Raw genomic sequence first — 20,207 nt, forward strand, 5'->3', positions numbered from 1 at the left:
ATCCAATTGGGCAGTATTTGGGACAATCAGTAAAGGGAGAGATATGCCTGGTAGCACTTTTAACTTAAGGTGTACTTATGTATTTAATTGATGGCTGCTGTTTTTAGTATCAGACATGGTAAGATGACTCCATGCTAGAGTGGCATTAAAAAAAAGGCTGGTGACTGTATTTTAACTAAAAATCAGGTTCGTAGGGTATAATATTAAGCTCTTTTATTAAAAGGAAATAAAAATACATTAAGCAGAATGTATTGTATATATTAATATATACATTAAGCAGAAAGTAAACAGAATAAAAATTACAATTATACTACCACTGCTATGTGAACTGATAATTCACTTACATGAGAGTTTAACTATTGATTTCAACCATATATGGAGTTCTGCCTCCCCCCCAAAAAAATTAAGCATTCAAGGCAGGTGCTACAAAAACCTGTATACTTATAGGATAGTTCTCAGATAGTCATTTTGTAATTCCAGTACAGATCAAATATTGCAAGTTGACGGTGAGTAGGTGTTGCTTAAGGACAAATTCAACTCATTACTGAGGTAAACATGAAGGAGAGAATTCAAAACTACAACCCTGAGTCATTAGAACTAAAGGAGAGCGTTTGATAGAAGATAAATTGCTTTACAAACTTCAAGAGTGTCTAAGACCATAATTATGGTTAGTGAGAGTCATCCAGGTTCAACATCCTCTATGCTAACTAGCTAAGTCAAGAGCTTAATTGAGTCCTAAAGAGGTAATTATGAGAGACAGACATGTTAAATATTGGTCCTTATTGTCAAGAAATATTATATTCCAAAGTGATGAGCTGGACAATTTTTTGTTGTTGTTAATTTTTGGGATGATGTTGGAAAACATCCCTGAAGGAGATACATAAAGTTTTTAAAATAGAAAATGAGCTCATCCAATGAAAAGAAAACAATAATTATTAATTAGCTTATAAATCTAGCAACCCAAAAAACTGGCTTATAGACTATCGTAACTAAGAACCAGTATTTGAGAACTACCGCTTTGGGGCATCTAGATGAACTATGGGACATGATTGCTGCCCTTTGAGAAACTTTTGTATAAATCTGAGAAAGAGAAGATGAAAAAGAGTGGAGTGGTAGAAAGAAAATAATACTCCAAGTCAGAGATTAAGACTTAGCTATGGTCCAGTAACGAGCCACTTTAGATCTTGCTGCCTTGGTTTCCATCTCTTCATATGAAGAACAAGGGTGCTATGTGGATCTGAGTGGACAGATGCACTTCATGATGCCACGCTTTCCTTTCTGCTGTGCATGGCAAACATCACTAACCAATCACCACGCTTTATCCTGAGCAGCTTATCAACAGGTTGCCCTCAGAATCAGCCCTGGAGATGAATCAAGTTTGCCATCCTGAGACTAGTTCTCTCCAAGTCCAATTCCAATTCTGCTGATTCTAATCCCTTAGGACGAAGCACATAGCCCCCAGTAGTAGAATAAGAACATGAAACGGTCTCAGGACATTCCTTAAATGTACCTTAGAAAACTATGGGGGTGGGACTTCCTTTGCTGTTTTGAACAATCCAAAATAATTTGCTTCATGAGGAATGTGTTATGTTCTTTAACCATGTGACTCTGCTCCTAGGTGACTTGCGTTGGGCACATCATTGGTGCTGTGGTCGCTGACACCCCAGAACACGCACAGAGAGCTGCTCATGGGGTGAAAGTCACCTACGAGGATCTTCCTGCCATTATCACCATTGAGGTAACTGGGGGTGGGCTGGCTGGAGAGGGGAACACTTCCTGTTCCTGGAGGCACCTTTATTAAGATCCTCTAGAGGAGATGTGAGGTGAGGTGGGATTTTCCCAGATAGGCTTTTAAATCTCCTCCAGTCCTGTGATTATGTGATCCTGTGACTCTCCCCCATCATGATCCTAGACTCAGTCCACTAATGGCCAAACTGAGTTCTTCCTTTCCAATTTCAATTTCAACTGATTTCTTGAGAGGTCCTTTGCTTTTCCCCAAGAACCAGGGTTATGTGTCTATATCTGAGGAAACAGAGACACAGGACACCCTGGGCTACAACTGAGCTTACTTTTAGCCTGTGTAAAATACTCATAGAGATGCCTGTGTGATTTACGTGAGGAGAAAGAAGTAATCATTCAAGAGCTTCTTTTCCCCAGCCCCTTAAACTCACCTTCCATCCTTTAAAGTCAAGTCATTGAATTTCTTTCTAATCCTCAGGATGCTATAAAAAATAATTCCTTTTATGGATCTGAGCTGAAGATTGAGAAAGGAGACCTCAAGAAGGGGTTTTCAGAAGCAGATAATGTGGTTTCAGGTATGGCTGCACCATGCAATGGTGGGAATGTGGTGGCCCTGGTTTCTGAGTGAAATTTAAGAGATGTACCAGAGCCCTGCAGCAAGGAAGTGATTTTCCGACATTTCTTAACAGAAGAATCTTTCTGATGTTTGTAAAAAAATACTAGACAGGTGGCTGGGAAAGAAGGAACGTCAACATCTTAGTCTCCACTCTCCTGTCTCTAGACCGGACATACCTAAGTGATTCTGGAGAGATTATGGCATGCTGGATTTGGAAGACTGTCTAGAGAAGATAAGGGTCACAGATGTCTGGCCAGCCTTCGGTCCGCCAGGCTTCCAGCTACACAGAATCCTCGTCCTCCCTATCTGCACGAAGGCAGTCCTCACCCATTGACAGCTAGTGCTATCTCCTCTCCTCACCCCCTCCCTCCCCCACTGTGCAATTAGGTCCAGAGCTCGCATCCTAGGGCAAGGCTACTGATCATACCCCTTTGGGGTTTGTTTTTTACACTGATTTCTGTGCATTGCTGTAACTAGTAAGCCAGCTCTCCAATTGGCCTGACAGCCTCAGCTCTGGAAGATGCAGTTTATTTTCAGCTGTTCAATCACATTCATTAACTCCTTTTCTATTTTTTTTTTAAAAGGTTTACAATGGTAGTTTAAAAATCTTTGATTTCCACTGGCTGAAGTGAGACAAAAGCTTCACAGCTGACGTATGTCAGTGTTGTCTTGGTTTCTTCGTTGGGGTTTGGCTGCCAGACGGCTAAGACTTTGAGACTCTTGCCCATCCTGGTTAGGGAACTGAAAGGCTACCTGTGGACCGTTGGTGCTGCCCAGGACCCTGGACAAGTACATTCTCTCCTTAAGCAAGCTCGCTGCCTCTGTAGCACTGGGTTCACTGTGGGGAGTGTTGTTGCTTCCCCAGGTGAGCTCTACATTGGTGGCCAAGAGCACTTCTACATGGAGACTCACTGTACCATAGCTGTTCCGAAAGGCGAGGCAGGGGAGATGGAGCTCTTTGCGTCCACACAGAATGCCACGAAAACCCAGGTAGGAGTCCAGCAGGTCAACAAGGGGCCGGGGGAGAGGGAGACATGGGCTGGTCCAGGAGGGGACGTGAGGGTGGTAGTCTGAAGCCAGGCCCTGGCTCCAACAAGTTGGTATGACTGAACTTGTTATACAACCTTTCTCATCTATAAAACAGGGCCTGGCATGGATGCTGTAATGGTTAGATAAATTTTAAAACTTGGATAGAGCCTAGAAAGTGTTAGCTTTTGTCATTCCAGTGCTGTATTGCGTTGGTCAGATCATATCTGACCTCAGTTTCCTCATCTGTTAAATGAAGGAGTTGAGCTTAATGAGAGCCATGGGGACCACGAGATGATCTGCGGGGGCTCAGCTAGTCCTCATTTCTCCACTGTGTGTAACATGACAATGGTTGCCAGTGTTTTTGGCAACTGGTCTTCCCCTCGTGACCCACCAATTCTTGGCTAAATGGAATGAGTTTTGACCCTGATAGTATGCTGTGGACAGCTGCTCACCCCTCTGATTAAAACAAGTAAACAAACATGTCAGTAACTGATGTGTGCTGGACCCTGGCACCACTACCCAACGAGTGCCCTGGGACAGGAGGGGGACTCTTGAATCAAGGGATTTCAGAATTCACAGCAATAATTAGGCTTCTGTGTCTCAGGTAGGCTCTGGGTCAAGCATGAAGAAAGTCCTGGTGATGCATTCACTGAGAGTATTTTGTTCTTTCGGCCACAGTCCTTTGTTGCAAAAATGTTGGGGGTTCCAGTAAACCGGATTTTGGTCCGAGTGAAGAGAATGGGAGGAGGCTTTGGAGGGAAGGAGACCCGGAGCACCCTGGTGACTGTGGCTGTGGCCCTGGCTGCTTACAAGTGAGTTCCAATGGGCTCTGGGGAGAAAAACAAGGCTGCCTCTGCTGGGAAGACTTCCTGGGTTTCCTTTGTTGGGAAGCAGATAGCCTTTGCTTGGAATTTGCACAGCCCTCTGTTTATAGAACTCTTGAGTATAGGGGTGAAGGCAGTATCACCTGGCTCGTTGTGTCCACGTCTTATCTCCTCTATCCAGCTGTGAGGACCCTGATGGCAAGGACACACCCCACACCCCATTACCCACACTCGTATACCTCTACCTTGTCCAGCACAGTGTCCTGGTGGAAAAAGAAGGCTTCCTTGCAGTTTTTATCTCTGAGATTCACCGGGCTTGGTTGTTGCAGAGATTTCTCACACTCTGGTGTCTCCCCCAGGACCGGACACCCAGTGCGCTGCATGCTGGATCGTGATGAGGATATGCTGATAACTGGCGGCAGACACCCCTTCTTGGCCAGATACAAGGTTCTAGATGTCAGGGGTTGTGCTGGGTGCGCAGTGTCATCTGCTTAGGAAACTGGGGATGAAGATTCAGGGATCCTGGGATATACTCTAATTTTTCTCATGACAACCTATAGAAGTTCAAAGAAGAAACAGCAAGGAGAGAAATTCAAATCAGCCAACAGCAACATAGGAGAGTAATGCAGGCCAGTTCCCAGGAGATGCCCCAGGTTGCTATGCACGACTACTGTGAAACTGCTGTGGTCCAAATCTTGTCTTTGTCCACTCAGGCTTAAACACAATTTATCAGCAGACCTGGGGTAAATCCATTCTGCAAAGTGGCCTAACGTTAATGTGCTATAATCCTGGGAGCCCTCTGTCTGCACAAGCTGGTTTTGAAGAGCTCCTCTTTGGCCTCTTCTGACTTCATTCCATGACTTGACTTACCAAAAGAAACTGTTTTACTGTTTTTCTCATTCCCAAATTCTTGTGGGCTCCAAGCAAGTAACTTGGTCTTTGGAGATTTCAGGTTCCTAACTCACAAAATGACCTGTCAGGTTTTGTTTGGCTAGTTCACACGAGGTTAGGGATGTGGAAGCATGTTCATGCTTGTGCAAAGTATAACTTTTGCTGTCTGCTGCCCAAAAGCTATGAGCGGGTCTCTGGTTTCTCTTCCCAACATTCTCCTCCCTGGCCTGTCATGACCAGTGCTCTCTTTTCTACCTCCTCACTTCTGCTGGTAGAACAGAAGCCAGGAGTAGAGAGGAAGAAGGACAAGTGCAGGGAGAAGGGTCCATCAGTGGGAGATGTTAGTTCCTTCCTTCTTTACCTGTGAAGTCTGCGGATCTCTTAAGTTCTCCTTCATTTCATGGTGTGATGTCTTATTCTTTCTGTCTTTTGCAGGTAGCTTAAGTGGGAGGAGATGGTTAGAGGCAGACAAAGGGAACTATTGAGCTCACTCTCCTTTTTACCAGGTTGGCTTCATGAAGACAGGGAAGATTGTGGCCCTGGAGGTGGATCACTACAGCAATGCCGGGAACAGCCAGGACCTCTCTCGCGGTGTATGTCAGACCTGCCCCTGCATCCTGGGGCGACTGGGAGGTCCATGTTATAGCATGGGCCATTCCTTCATTCCTTTTTATTGATGAAGAATATTCCATTGTATGAAAGGACCGTATTTTGTTTCCCACTCACCACTAGATGGACAATTGGGCTGTTTCCACTCTTTAGTTTTTATGGACAGTGCTGCTTTGAATCTTCTCATATGACTCAGATTTTTGTCATTTTGAAAATTAACAAAGTTACCTTGATGGTACTATCTTTATGTTTTTTAAATCTTAACTTTATGACTATATTAGTTATATAGTTATATATGTATAGATTCCTGTAAAAAAAAAAGAAATTTCAGAAAAACAGAAGTTCTCTATTATTCCCACTTTCGACATGCTAAGGGCTTCTCTAATTGGCTCAATTTGGAAGCTTTATACTTCAGATCTAGGGTAAGAAACTGTTCAGAAAACAAAACATTTCTAGTAGTCTTACTAACTATAAAACTTGCTTCTTGATGTTATAGGAAAATCAGATTGAGAAAGATACAGAACTTATCCCCAAAGATTTTACAAGTGTTAAAATTCAACCCAGCAAATATTTATTGAACCCCTAGGGTGGTGGCATAAAGAATATGACATTGTTTCAACCCTCAAGAAGGTTACAATATGGTGGAGACAGATAATAAAAGACAAAATGAAATATAAGTACAATTGACAAAGTACTAAGGGAAGCAAAAAATGGAATTGAGACACGTAAAAATCATCTAGGATGACTAATACTGAAAAGCAACCTGTGGGAAAGAGACTGTAAATGGGGAAGTAAACTAAAGCCAAAATGAAACAAACAAAAGCTATCATTTAGCTCATCAAAGAGACGAGTCATTATACTTTAAAGAAAGAACAGAATGCTATAAAAATGGAGCAGTCCAAGAATAAAAATGAAGTCTTGTGAATTAAAACTGTGAAAGCAGAAGGGCTGAAAGAAACTGAAGACACTCTCTTAAATAGGAGGAAACAATGGGGAAAATAGTAGAGAAAATATAAGAAAATCTGAGGACCCATCCAGGAGAGCCAAATAATAGAAGCTTCAGAAAGAAAGAATAGAAAAAAGAGCGAGGAGGAAAACTGTTAAGAAGGAATTCAAGAAATTTCCCCAAACTGGTGGGCATACATTTTGAGATTAAGAGAGCCCATCCAGGAACCAGCACAATAAAGGAAAATAGACTTATGGTAGTTCTATTCCTAGTTTTTAAAGGAATCTTCATACTGTTCTCCATAATGGTTGCATCAGTTTGGCCAATTCATGTTGATGTATGGCAAAAACCATCACAGTATTGTAAAGTAATTATCCTCCAATAAAGTAAATAAATAAATTTTTTAAATATTTAAAAAAAAAGAAAATAGACTTATGCTAATTTACATCATTGTGAAGTTTCAAAAACCAGGGGACAAAGGAGACTTCACAATTTTCAGGGAGGACAAAACCAGGACTCATTCCAAGAATTGGAAAGGTATTGATTAGATTTCTCAATACTAGCGAACTAATGCTTTCAAAATGCTGAGGGTAAACAAGAAATTTATTTCCAACCTGGAATTCTACATACAGCCAAATCATGAATTAAAAGTGAGAGCAGAATAAAGACATTAAAGACAAGCAAGTTCTCAAAAATCATCTCTCTATATACTCTTTTTGGAAAGATACTGAAGGTTGTACTCCAATAATATGAAGGTGTAAAACTAAGAAAGGGGAAGACATGGAAATCTAGAAAGAGAAAATGCAATGTGGAGAGAGGCAGAGGGAATCATGGGATGAATGCGAGGGGAAAACCCGTGAGTGACTGAACAGATGCATTAGACTGTAGCATACCAGGCTCTTCTGTCCATGAAGTTCTCGAGGCAAGAATACTGTAGTGGGTAGCCATTTCCTTCTCCAGAGCATCTTCCCAACCCAGGGATCAAACCCAGGTCTCCTGCATTGCAGGCAGATTCTTTGCCCTCTGAACCACCAGGGAAGCACCACCACTGATGCCTGGGGAAGTCAATTTAAATGAAAGTTGGTCAGAAGGCTCCAGAAACAATGTCTTCAAAAAGATGAGACTGATAGAAAATCAAATATGTTTGAACATATTGAAAACAGCTTTTTAGAAATATGTGAATAGAAAACAAAGCCATTGTAAAAAGTAAAGAAAATTATTAGCTCCAAGGGGGGAATATTATCAATAAAGAGAGAAGTAATTCTAGCATAACTCCAGGGCCTGTTCAACTGTAAGTGATGTTTACAAAATTATTAAATGGACTGTTAATATACTGTCATATCAATATATAATGATATAGGGATGGTGGGAGACAGGAGGCCGGTGTGTACAAAGAGAAAGAGGGTTGGGGCGGGGGTGGGGGAGGGAGGACTAAATCCTCCTTTTCCATGATGGAAAAACAGTGTAAAAGTCTAAACTGAACAAGTCAAGAAATGGAAATGTAAACACATTATTTAGAGATGTGGAAGACAATGTAAACAACTGACAGAATAAGTGGTTGCTTCTGAGGAGTGGAAGGAGGAGCGTGGAGGGGCTACTGGTTTGCATTACATGACTTATGGAAGTATTAGGTTCTTAGAACTATTTGTAGTACCGGTTTAATGGGAATAAAATCACCAACTTTTTAAAAGAGGCAAATAATCAATCCTAACTGGAGGATCTGGGAGGGACTTGCTCATGTGGGAGCCGAATGGGGATTTTAGCAGGTGGATATGGTGGGAAGGGGCATCAAGGTGAGAATAACAGGCTATCAGAAAAGAGGATAAAAGATATACTGGGGAAAGGTCAAAAAGTGTCCTGAATTCCACACTTAAAGATATACAGACTTTATTCTGGTGTTAACAAGGGGCACTTTGAAGCAAGTTCTTTGAGTAGCTATGATCTTACCTTTTAGTATGAAGCATAGATTAGAGGGAAGAGACGCAGGCCAGGAGTACACTAAAGAGGCAGTTGTGATATCACAGGAAAAAATTACTGCGGGCCCAAAGAAGAGCGGTTGACTGTGGGGCTGGCAAAGGCAGGGATGGGTGCAGCCCTTGAAAGCCTGCCTCCTTTTTTGAGGAGCCAGTGAGATCCAAGCACGTTCTCTCCCAATTTGGTTGCTTGTGTGTGCTTCAGATAATGGAACGAGCTCTATTCCACATGGACAACTGCTATAAAATCCCCAACATCCGGGGCACCGGGCGGCTCTGCAAGACCAACCTGTCCTCCAACACGGCCTTCCGGGGCTTTGGGGGGCCCCAGGCCCTGTTCATTGCCGAGAACTGGATGAGCGAAGTCGCAGTGACCTGTGGGCTGCCTGCGGAGGAAGTAAGCTGGGAAGATGGAGGAACAAGTCAGAGGGGCTTAGCCTACTTGGGGAATATGGAGGAACAAGTCAGTGGGGCTTAGCTTAGTTTGGATTTTGGACATCTCCGACGCGGTAGAAGATGGGCAGGCGCTGGGGAGGGGCGAGAAGCTCCACTTCCGGTTACGCCCCCCCTGGTCTGTTGCCACGGCCACAGCCTCAGCATCTCACTGCTTGGGAAGGTGCGGCGGAAGAACCTGTACAAAGAAGGGGACCTGACCCACTTCAACCAGCGGCTTGAGGAGTTCAGCGTGCCCAGGTGCTGGGATGAGTGCCTGAAGAGCTCTCAGTATTACGCTCGGAAGAGTGAGGTCGATAAGTTCAACAAGTAAGCGCCGTGGGGGAGGAGCCTGATGTTCTGGGGTTCTCTAGGGTTTCAGATTTTATAGCCTTTTTGCTGAACTCAAAATAAGAATGATAACTTACTAGATAACTGAGAAGGCTGCTGCGTTTGCTAACTCATCCATAGCCATCTCTTTGAGATCCTGAAATGTTCTGCAGCCCAGGGGCCCCCGGGTCACAGCACTTAGGATCATAGCAGTGTGGTCCATCTTCACATGTTTGTATGCCTTCTGGGCAGACGATGCTTTGAAAAACCCAGGACTAAGAACACCATAGTTACGTGCCTGCCTCTGACACCAATCTATAAATGTGACCTTGGTAGTCACTCCATCTCCTTGCGCCTCAGCTTCATCATCTGCAGAGTGGGGATAATTGTGCTGGCCTCTTCTCTCACAGAGTTGCTTGGACAAGCAAATATACAGCACAGAGGAAGTATTATTAGCAACAAGCCACAGTTCTTCCCTGGCGCCATCACAGTCCAAGACCACGAGAGCACTCTGACCCAATCCTGATCCCTCTCAGGGAAGCACAGTAATGACTCTTTAAGGTCGAGACTGTCAAGGGTGGGCCTTGCTCCAGCTCCACTGGAGGATCCAGAACCCAAATGCCCACTGTTCTCACTTTGTCTGCCCAGTCGAAGCATAACTCAGTTATGACCAAGACTGAGTGGGCACTTCCAAGGACGCCTTGTTCCAGTTTTACAAAGATATTACATAAAACATGTCCAATCTGAAATGAATGTGCTGTAGAAGTTACTATGAGATTATTTTTCTTTCCTCTAGGGAGAATTGTTGGAAAAAGAGAGGATTGTGCATAATTCCTACCAAATTTGGAATAAGCTTCACAATTCCTTTTCTAAATCAGGTAATTGCTTTGTATAATTTTGTCCATCTTCACTGCCCTGGGGTCCCATTCCCCTCTCTGCACTGTTGCAAGACTTCCCAAGTGGCACAGTGGTGATGAATCTGCCTGCCAATGCAGGAGACACAAGCAATGCAGATTCGATCCCTGGATTGGGGAAGATCCCCTGTGGGAATCTGCAGTAGGAAATGGCAACCCACTCCAGTGTTCTTGTCTGGAAGATTCCATGGACAGAGGAGTCTGGCAGGCTATAGTCCATGGGGTTGCAAAGAGTCAGACATGACTGAACACGACACAACAAGAACACATTTTCATGGGAGCAGGGCTGACCAGAGGAACTCTCTGCTGTTTAAATGAAATTTAATTTGTACATCCCTATTTGACCTGGGGTCAGTGCCTAGTTATTATCTTCCTGGCTTTTGGACTATGGACAGCTGCTCAGCCTTTCTGATCCCATCTGTTTGTCTAGAGAAGGGGGACAAACATATATGATTGCCCTCCCTCTGAGGACAGGTGACAGAGAGATATATTTTTTAAAAGTTTTGCTAACTACTGAAGGTATATATTATTAAATCATGAGATGTATACTACTTTGATTTTTTTTGGTCTGAGGTTTCTATTCAAAATGTTACTATGGGTTTTCTTTTTCCTGGGCTCCAGTACTTTTGGTCCAGGGCCTTAAACTGAGTTAGGACTTGCTGAATTTTGTGTTTGGCATTCTTCTCTCCCCTTAGGCAGGAGCCCTGATCCACGTATACACAGATGGCTCCGTGCTGGTGAGCCACGGGGGCACAGAGATGGGCCAAGGCCTTCACACCAAGATGGTCCAGGTGAGCAGTCTGGAGACAATGTGCATCCTCCCCAGCACTGTGATGTCTGGGTGAGGTAAGATGCTGTGAAAGAGTGAACAGTGCCCCATATCAGAAGCAGAGGCAGGCCCAGGTTCTGGCCCTTGCCCAGCTGCTTGTTTACATGTGACCTTGGGCAAGCCTGCTTCTCCTCTTGGCCTCAGTTTCCCCATCTATGCAAAGGTTGGTGATGATTCGGGCCACTTCCATCACCAGCACTCAAGGGCTCTGTGCCAGCGTGTAAGGTGTGTATTAAAGGTAACTGGCTTCCCTCACACATGTGAGACTCCTCTCAGTGGAGCTGGATTGGAGCTGTCTCACCTGCTTGGCTTGTGGGCACTGGCCAAGCTGAATCTTTTTTAAAGCCAGGGTTAGTTTTAAAAAGGCATCGTTCATCACCATCAGGTTTACGAATATTTTGAATCCAACCAAACCACTCCATAAAGTGTTACTTCAGATTCAGACTGATGTGAGAACATCCCAGCCTCAGTAGAATTGTGGTTTATGAAATTATTTTCTTGCCTGTTAAGAGTGAATCTGAATCCCACCCTGGGGAGAAGGCAGCCAAGCCCTGCCAGGCCCTTCCCTGGAAGGTAGTGTCCTCTCTGTTTGCAGGTGGTGAGCAGAGCTCTGAAGATCCCCACCTCTAAGATCTATATCAGCGAGACAAGCACTAACACGGTGCCCAACTCCTCTCCCACGGCCGCCTCCGTCAGTACCGACATCTACGGACAGGCCATCTATGTAAGGAGCCTCAGGGGCTGCTGAGATGAGGGCCAGCCCAAGGCCGGGGGCCGGGAGAGTCCGCGGGTAGGAGCTGCAATGGCTCCCTTGCGGGCTTGTGGCGGTGGCTATGCCTCTGGTTCTCTTCATCGGGAGGACACCAAGCTAAAAGAGGGGCCCAGGAACCATTATCACTTCCGTCAAGGCCTGGAAGGATGAACGTGGAGGGGGAGGGGAGTTGGAGGAATGCAGGGGATTCTGGGAGAACACACACCCTGGTGGTAGAACTGAACAGGAGACAATGGATCGAAATTGAACTTTGATTGGGGGTCAGCCAGGTCAGACCCCGTGCTTCCCCCTGCCCTATGGTGGGTAATGTCATCAAACAAAGGAGTTTGAAGGGAGACGACACCTCCTTAAGGATCCTTCAGCATTTCCCCCTCTTGTCAACTTCAGGACTGAGTCGTGAAGTGCTTTCCACGCAAGGGCCAGTGGCTCCTACCCTGGGCCTGGGACGTTCCTGAGAGGGTGGCATGGCTGTCTGAGCAGCATTCTGGGCACAGCATTGCTTGGAGAACCTCAGGATTTTGCTTGAGTTGGGGAATGCAGAGGACTGATGTGTCTGCCATGTGGGCTGTCTCCTTTAGGAAGCTTGCCAGACCATCCTGAAAAGGCTGTTACCCTTCAAGAGAAAGAATCCTGATGGCTCCTGGGAAGACTGGGTAAGTTTGCAGACAAAAGAGAAATTAAGAACAAGGCTGTGTCCCCAACCCTGGGTAGGAAGAGGAGGTCAGGATCTAGTCACACAGGCAAAGAGAAGTTAAGTTGTCTGTATGCTTTCACAGGAGAAGCAAATGTTCAGCCTTACTGGCTGCCTTCTCTACAGCATTCATAGTCGAGGGAAGTCACTTGAGAATTTTTGATCCAAGATCTTGACAGCCCTGAGGGAATTGGGCTTGCCCCGAGCAGCAGAAGATGGGAGTGACTGCTACTCCTGCCTGAGAATTCTTCCCTCAGAGCTCATCCGACATCCCATTCATCTGCAGTCTTGAAGAGTCTCTTTTTCTTCAAACCTCCATTTCTGAGAGGGCTGCCCCAGGAGCCTCCCCCATTACCCAGCTCTGGGTTCTGGGTCCACAGAGACTCTTGTCTGTGAGGGAACAGGGAAAAAGACATTGTGTCCATGCTCAGTCATTTCAGTCGTGTCCGCCTCTTTGCAACCCCATGGACTGTAGCCTGCCAGGCCCCTCTGTCCATGGGATTTCCCAGGCAAGAATACTGGAGTGCGTTACCATGCCCTCCTCCAGGGGATCTTCCTGACCCAGGGATCGAACCCATGTCTCCTGCTTGCCAGGCAGATTCTTTACCACTGAGCCACCTGGGAAACTCCAAAAGACATTACCCACAAATTTATATCATCCCTGTGATTTTAGGAGTGATACAAGCACTCATGAGAAGAATGAGCCCTGTTCTCCAATTTCTGGTTTAGAAGCCTACATGTCAGAAACCCTCAGAGGGAAGCTGCAAGGAAGTGTCTCTCAGGTGGGAGACTCAGCTCCGCCCACAAGCAAACACGCAATGGTGGCCCCACTTGACCTTCCCCTCATGTTGCAACGAAAGGACTGGATGCAATAGTAACCCATAAAATGGGTTCATGACCACACATGAACCAACTCAGATTGTACAGTTCAGGTCAGTTCAGTTCAGTTCAGTCGCTCAATCGTGTCCGACTCTTTGCGACCCCATGAATCACAGCACGCCAGGCATCCTGTCCATCACAAACTCCCAGAGTTTACTCATGCCCATCGAGTCGGTGATGCCATCTCATCCTCTGTCATCCCCTTCTCCTCCTGCCCCCAATCCCTCCCAGAATCAGGGTCTTTTCCAGTGAGTCAACTCTTTGCATGAGGTGGCCAAAGTATTGGAATTTCAGCTTCAGCATCAGTCCTTCCAATGAACACCCGGGACTGATCTTCTTCAGGATGGACTGGTTGGATCTCCTTGCAGTCCAAGGGACTCTCAAGAGTCTTCTCCAACACCATAGTTCAAAAGCATCAATTTTTCGGCACTCAGCTTTCTTCAGATTGTACAAGTATCCCTCAAAAGAGTCAAAGAAAATAAGCTGTTTCTCCCAGACCTACTCATCTTATTGTGCCTCACACAGCCTGTCCTTCCCTGTCCACCCTCATAGATACCACATGAATGTGGGCTGATTTTGGTAGTGTGGATTTTAGCATGGATTTGTAAGGCAATGTAAATGTTTTCAATGACAGTCTCTACAATCTGTTGACCTGGGCTTTGTCTTCATCTACTGGCTATGTAGTCCAGTGTTCCTTATAAGCAGGTAACCCTCCAAAAGGGTTTTATCAGAAGAGTGTGATTGGGACATGACAGACATCAAAGCTCTTTAGTGTCTGTACTCTATTGAAAAAGCAAGCTATTACTGCTACCACTACTATCTATGTATATATTTGATGTCATATAGTAAAGATCCTAGAGAAATTCTTTCTGTGAACTTTAGTTTTCTCATCTGTAAAATGATTATAGTAATACTACTGATCTTATAGGGTTGTACTGAACATTAAGCAAGGCAGTGTTTGCAAAGGACTCAATAGCATCTTTTATATAGTGAAGTGCTTGGTAGTTGACAATGATCGTGATGCAAGCTACATCAACAACAAATTAAATTTAGAGCTGTGGATATTGAAAGAGAGAGAAGAAAGAAAGGAAGGAAGGAAGAAAAAAATAAAAATTTATTATGTAGTTGTTGTTCAGTCAGTAAGTCATGTCCAACTCTTTGCAACCCCATGAACTGCAGCACACCAGGCTTCCCTGTCCTTCATCTCCTGGAGTTTGCTCAAACTCATGTCCATTGAGTCAGTGATGTCATCCACTATCTCATCCCCTATTATCCCCTTTTCCTCCTGCCTTCAATCTTTCCCAGAATCCGGGTCTTTACATCAAGTGGCCAACGTATTGGAGTTCAGTTTCAGCATCAGTCCTTCCAGTGAATATTCAGGATTGATTTCCTTTAGGAGTGACCGAGCTCCTTGCAGTCCAAGGGACTCTCGGTGAGAGTCTTCTCCAGTACACAGCTCAAAAGCATCAGTTCTTCAATGCTCAGCCTTCTTTTGGTCCAACTCTCACATCCATACACGATACTGGAAAAACCATAGCTTTGTCTATATGGACCTTTGTCATCAGAGTGATGTCTCTGCTTTTTAATACACTGTCTAGGTTTGTCATAGCTTTTCTTCCAAGGAGCAAGCATCTTTTAATTTCATGGCTGAGTCACTGTCCGCAGTGACTAAAGAGATAGAATGGATGGAGTGGTGGACAACTTTATTAATAGATCACAAAGCTAATATGTTAAGTAAGGAATGAGCATTGTACAGAGTGCTGTTGTAATGGCCAGAGTAGGGAGTCATCACAGGAGAGGTGGATGAAGAGGCCAGCTTGATTGCCTTCCCTGATTATTGAGGGAAGAAAGGGGTTTGGACAGATACAGCAGAGGAAGCACATAAATGAAGGCACAGAAGTGTAGGGACGAGAAGGATTGGGAGAGAGTTAATGCTGGAGTTTGATTGGAGCAGCGACGATGTGTGTGTTACCGAAAGCCAGAGAGAAGACTGGAATCCTTACTGTCAGGCATTTGCTCGGTAGCTCTGTACGCAATGCGGAATCACGAAAAGCTCTAGAGTAGGTGAATGACAAGGACTGCATGGTGTATGGTGTGTTAAGATGATCCCTCTGACTGGACTGGGCTACACGGCAGGGAGGGAGGTGACTGGAAGACCAGTTAAGAGGCCGCTGTGGTGCTCCAGGCTTCAGATGACCAGTGCAGGGGGTGGTGGTGAAGAGCAGGAGGTGCCATGTGGAAGCGAGAGTCACTATTGAAAAAGCGCTGATCAGCTTCCAGGTGAGGAGGAGGAGCTCTTGAAAGCTTAGCGCCGGGCCGGGGTTTCTGGAAGCCATGCTTCCCCCTTCCTGATGGCCATTCCGTCTCCTCAGGTCATGGCTGCCTACCAGGATAGAGTGAGCTTGTCTGCCACTGGGTTTTACAGGTAAGTAAGGTGCTGACCTTGCTCCTCTCACCGTGTGTTGTCATCCTAACCTCCGCAGGCCCCTCCAGCACTGCACTCTGTCAGCCTTTGGTCAGGGGAGAGCAGGTCCCCCGAAATGCTTCTCTCTCCAATGGACTTCCACTAACTTCAGTGTATTGAAGTTGCCCTGAAATACATGAGCTTACCAAACGATGTGCCAAAAGCATGAGCTATCGTATCGAAAGACCTCTGTTCTAGTTCTGGTCTTAAAGTGTACTGTTCCATTTGGGAAGTCACTGGTCCCTCTCTGAACCTGTCTCCTCTTTTATGACATAATGGGTCCATCAGCAGCCATGCCCCTCAGCACTCTCCTGTAAGAACCAGGGGTGTCTGGTGTTCTGAGCGTTACCCACGTGTGTTACTGTGTTCTCTGCGTCAGATTGCTTTAACAGGCTCTCCTGCAAAAGAATGAGAGGAGGATCTAGAGCACGTGGTCTTGTTAAATAATGCAGAGTAGAACATAAAATGAGATTTAGAAAAAAGTGTCTTCTGCAACTTAAAAATTTAGTGAAACCCTGTTTCAGCAGAGGCCCTGCCTGTCTGATCTAGAAGCTGTGAAAAGAAATGATCATATTTACTGTTAGCCATAATGTTTTAGCTTTCTCTGGGAAATCTATCTAGGACCTTTTCTTTCACGGATCAGTAGACGTGGAAAGTAGTTCAATGTTTGCTTTAAAAGGTCTTGTGTGAAAATTTATAAATACATAGACTATATATGTAATATAAATACATACATGTATTTTTTAGAGCAAAGCAGTGTTTTGCCAATGCTCCCTGGTTATGTAATATTTGACCTACACAAACACAAACCAATGAAGATTTTCTCATAAGTTCCTATTTCATTGTTAGAGTTGATAGAACTGGAATTTTATCAGGGAGCACCCAGATCTGAGATCTTGAATTCTAATGAACCCAGATGAACTTGATGAGGTTAGAGGTCAAAGAACATGGCCATCTCTTGGGAGAAGCCTTTTCCCTCAGCCCTGTATTGGTTTTGTTTTCGTGCAAATTCTTATCACATCAGCTCACATTATTCTTTCTGTGTAAGGTATAGAATAGCTCAGGTGCAGAGTGCTATAAACAGAGAATACACACACACAACCAATGTAACTCATGCAAAATTGGAATCATAGTATAAGATATTCAGGATTAAAAAAAATGTCACATTGATATTTGGCAGAAAACAAAATTCTGTAAAGCAGTTATCCTTCAATTAAAATAAATAAATTAAAAAAAAAAGAAATGAGCCAAGTCTAAAACCTAACACCAAATGCTGGAATAAATTTACTAATAACTTTTTAAAAAGGAATAGAAAAAAAAAGAAAAAGAATGTAAAAAAGAACATCTGCTTTTTTTAATAACCCTTTGCTCGAATCATCTGTTAAAACTTAGGAGGGGTCCATATATGAAGAGTAGTAACAGGTGGCTGCACCCATGTTGGCACGGGTTACTGATCTTGTTACCTTTCACCTTGAGAAAGGTGAGCAGCCCCAGGTGCGCTTGTATGAACAGCCCAGGAGCCAGCCCAGAAGGAACCTTTGGTTCTGAGATCTTGAATTCTAATTCAGTAGATCCTTTGGAGTGTGATTTCCACGTCCTTCATGAGCTCAGGCAATCCTGTCACCTCTGTTTCTACCACATAGAGGCCAGCATGCTGGGACCCTGCACCGCTCTCTCTGCAGAATGATTCATATGAAGGCCATTGGCAAAATGGAGCAGAGACAAGGGCAAGATGCTCGGGCATGCAGGGGTTTCATGGACACGTTCAAAGTGTTCAGAACTCACGGGCTTTTTAAAGAACAGCTGAATAAAAAATAAAGCCTTTAGGGTCTTAAGATTTTATGGGACAAACTGTTTGTATGTGTATGAGTGGGGAGGGAGTACATGTTCATCTTATTCGTATGCGATGTTTCCTCTTCTCCCCAGGACACCCAACCTTGGCTACAGTTTTGAGACCAACTCAGGGAATGCTTTCCACTATTTCACCTATGGGGTGGCTTGCTCAGAAGTGGAAATTGACTGCTTGACAGGGGATCATAAGGTGAGAAGTTTGCAAAACTTTAGTATGAAGGGTAAAAGAGAAACATCTAAAACTGTAATACAAAGAGCAGAGGAATGAACTTTCTGGTTGGGAAAATAATGTGCTAAATCATGACTTGGTAAACTTCCTGTAAAAAGCCAGAAAGTAAATATTTTAGATTTTCTGAGCCACACTGACTCTGCCTCAGTTATTCTACTCTATCTTGTAGTGTGAAAACAGATATGAATGTATTCAAAGAAATGAACGTGAATGTGTTCCCACAATATGTAATTTATGCACCTGGAATGTGAATTTCATATTATTTTCATGTCACAACATATTCTTTTTATTTTTGTCAGTCATTTAAAAACATGAAAACCATTATTAGCTCACAAGTTCCACAAAAGCAGGGGATGGACTGGGGTTAGCCCATGGAATGTAAGCCTTCCTTACATGATCGATCTGGGCTCAGTTTCAAAGCCCCAGGAACCTGGGGGCCTGCTCTTCCTACTCACACTGCTGCCTGAGGGTGCCTGGAGCTCTCTGCTTGGGAGAGAACTATACAGGTTGCTCTTAATAACCTAAGGGTTGCCATGACCCACCTATCATTCCATACATCCCTTTCTTCTCAAACTGCTCTTGTTCTGCTCTCCATTCTAGAACCTCCGCACAGACATCGTCATGGATGTTGGCTCTAGTCTGAACCCTGCCATTGATATTGGACAAGTAAGATTCCTGGGGGCTCGGTGGTGAGGGACTTGGCCACCGATGTGTCCACTGCCTGCTAGGATCCCTGGCCACAGCGTCTCACCTGCTGTTATTTTTAAGGAGGTCTGAGCATGGTGCCAAGTGAGTCCCCCCGAGAGTGGGATTTAGTGGATGACAGTCCACTCAATTCCTGAGGCAGAAGAGAAATCGACATGGATAAACTTGAAAAGGGCTTTCACACAGCAGAAAGCAAGATGATGGGCAATGGGAACACTGACTGTTCAAACACACACATATATGCATGCACACACACAGGCACACATGCATAGTTTGAGAGGGAGCATGGGAGGGGGAGTGAAGATTGAGTTTGGGTTCAGTGTGCAGGCAGTGGGGTCTCAGGGCAGAGGCATCTTCTCCCTCTTTATTCCTCCTCCACTGAGGATGGCTGTTGCACTCTAGCAAGTAAATGCTACCGAGCCTGGGGTGGTGGAGGGTCCTGGGAGCAAAAGACACAGGTTCCAGCAAGAGGAATAAAGGGATGGCTGGAAGAAAATCACTTTGGAAAAATATGAGAGCATTGAGCAGAGCAGGTAGAACAGAGTCAGAGGGAGGAATCAAGAACCGAGGTATTGAACATGCGGTAGAAAAGGTTCGTTGTATTTCCCAAACCTGGACAATCACTGAGTATACAGAAACTTAGTCATAAATCTATTTTTTAAGTCATGGAACAGTGGTGTGGGGAGCCTCTCCTATGGGCAGGCAGTGAGCTTGGCATAGCAGACAGAGAGATGCTCAGTGTCTGGTCTCCCTCTGAACACACTTATTTAGCGTGATGGTGCCACATACCATGATTCTGAGCAGTGAGGCTGGGAGAGCAGACACATGGGCCAGCAGAGTGTGGCACGTGCCGCTCAAGAGCTCTGTGAGCTGCAGCAGGGGCTGTCTTCTCCCAGAGGGCAGGCAGGACTGGGAGTTCAAAAAGCCTGCAATCTACTAACCAAGAAAATCCTGTCTTATGCTGTGTGCTCAGTCGCTCAGTCTTGTCCCACTCTTTGCAACCCCGTGGACTGGAGGCCGCCAGGCTCCTCTGTCCATGGGGATTCTCCAGACAAGAGTACTGGAATGAGTTGCCATGCCCTCCTCCAGGGGATCTTCGCAACCCAGGGACTGAACCTGTCTTGTGGGGCTGCCCCAAAGTGCCTGGTCCCTCTCAGTACACGGGGGTTAGTGGTCCCCTGAGGGACACCCTCAGCCACCATTACCCCACGAGCTCACTTCTCAGCTCTGGGCTACCATTTCTCCTGTGGCATCATGGAAGGAACATCTGCATCAGCCCTGAAGTAGGTTTCGTGGGAAATCATGCCTACCACCGCATGTCCCCGTCCGGGAGCCGCTGACAAGTTCTGAAACTGATTTCCATGTCCGTGCGTTTGCTCTGCCTACACCAGTGCTGGCAAAGGCCCAGATCGGTTATCCCAGGTTGGGGCAGGAGCTGGGGAAGGAAGCAGTGGGGGGCTGTTTTCAGCTTCTCTCCAGTCCC

General features: G+C 45.1%; 1 protein-coding gene across 1 annotated transcript in view; it reads left to right on the forward strand.

Moving 5' to 3' along the window:
• The window catches only part of XDH (xanthine dehydrogenase), a 59,986-nt gene that overhangs the window by 36,137 nt on the left and 3,642 nt on the right, over positions 1–20,207 (forward strand). Inside the window, exons 19-33 of the mRNA XM_065927402.1 lie at positions 1,619–1,738; positions 2,219–2,315; positions 3,222–3,346; positions 4,064–4,197; positions 4,569–4,656; positions 5,607–5,693; positions 8,834–9,025; positions 9,245–9,390; positions 10,187–10,268; positions 11,000–11,095; positions 11,729–11,857; positions 12,484–12,558; positions 15,848–15,900; positions 17,866–17,980; positions 18,620–18,685. Coding sequence (XP_065783474.1) covers positions 1,619–1,738; positions 2,219–2,315; positions 3,222–3,346; positions 4,064–4,197; positions 4,569–4,656; positions 5,607–5,693; positions 8,834–9,025; positions 9,245–9,390; positions 10,187–10,268; positions 11,000–11,095; positions 11,729–11,857; positions 12,484–12,558; positions 15,848–15,900; positions 17,866–17,980; positions 18,620–18,685 — 1,605 coding nt within the window. The remainder of the gene's footprint in view (positions 1–1,618; positions 1,739–2,218; positions 2,316–3,221; positions 3,347–4,063; positions 4,198–4,568; positions 4,657–5,606; positions 5,694–8,833; positions 9,026–9,244; positions 9,391–10,186; positions 10,269–10,999; positions 11,096–11,728; positions 11,858–12,483; positions 12,559–15,847; positions 15,901–17,865; positions 17,981–18,619; positions 18,686–20,207) is intronic.

Source organism: Muntiacus reevesi, chromosome 3 (genome assembly GCF_963930625.1).
Source record: "Muntiacus reevesi chromosome 3, mMunRee1.1, whole genome shotgun sequence".
Taxonomy (NCBI): Eukaryota; Metazoa; Chordata; class Mammalia; order Artiodactyla; family Cervidae; genus Muntiacus; species Muntiacus reevesi.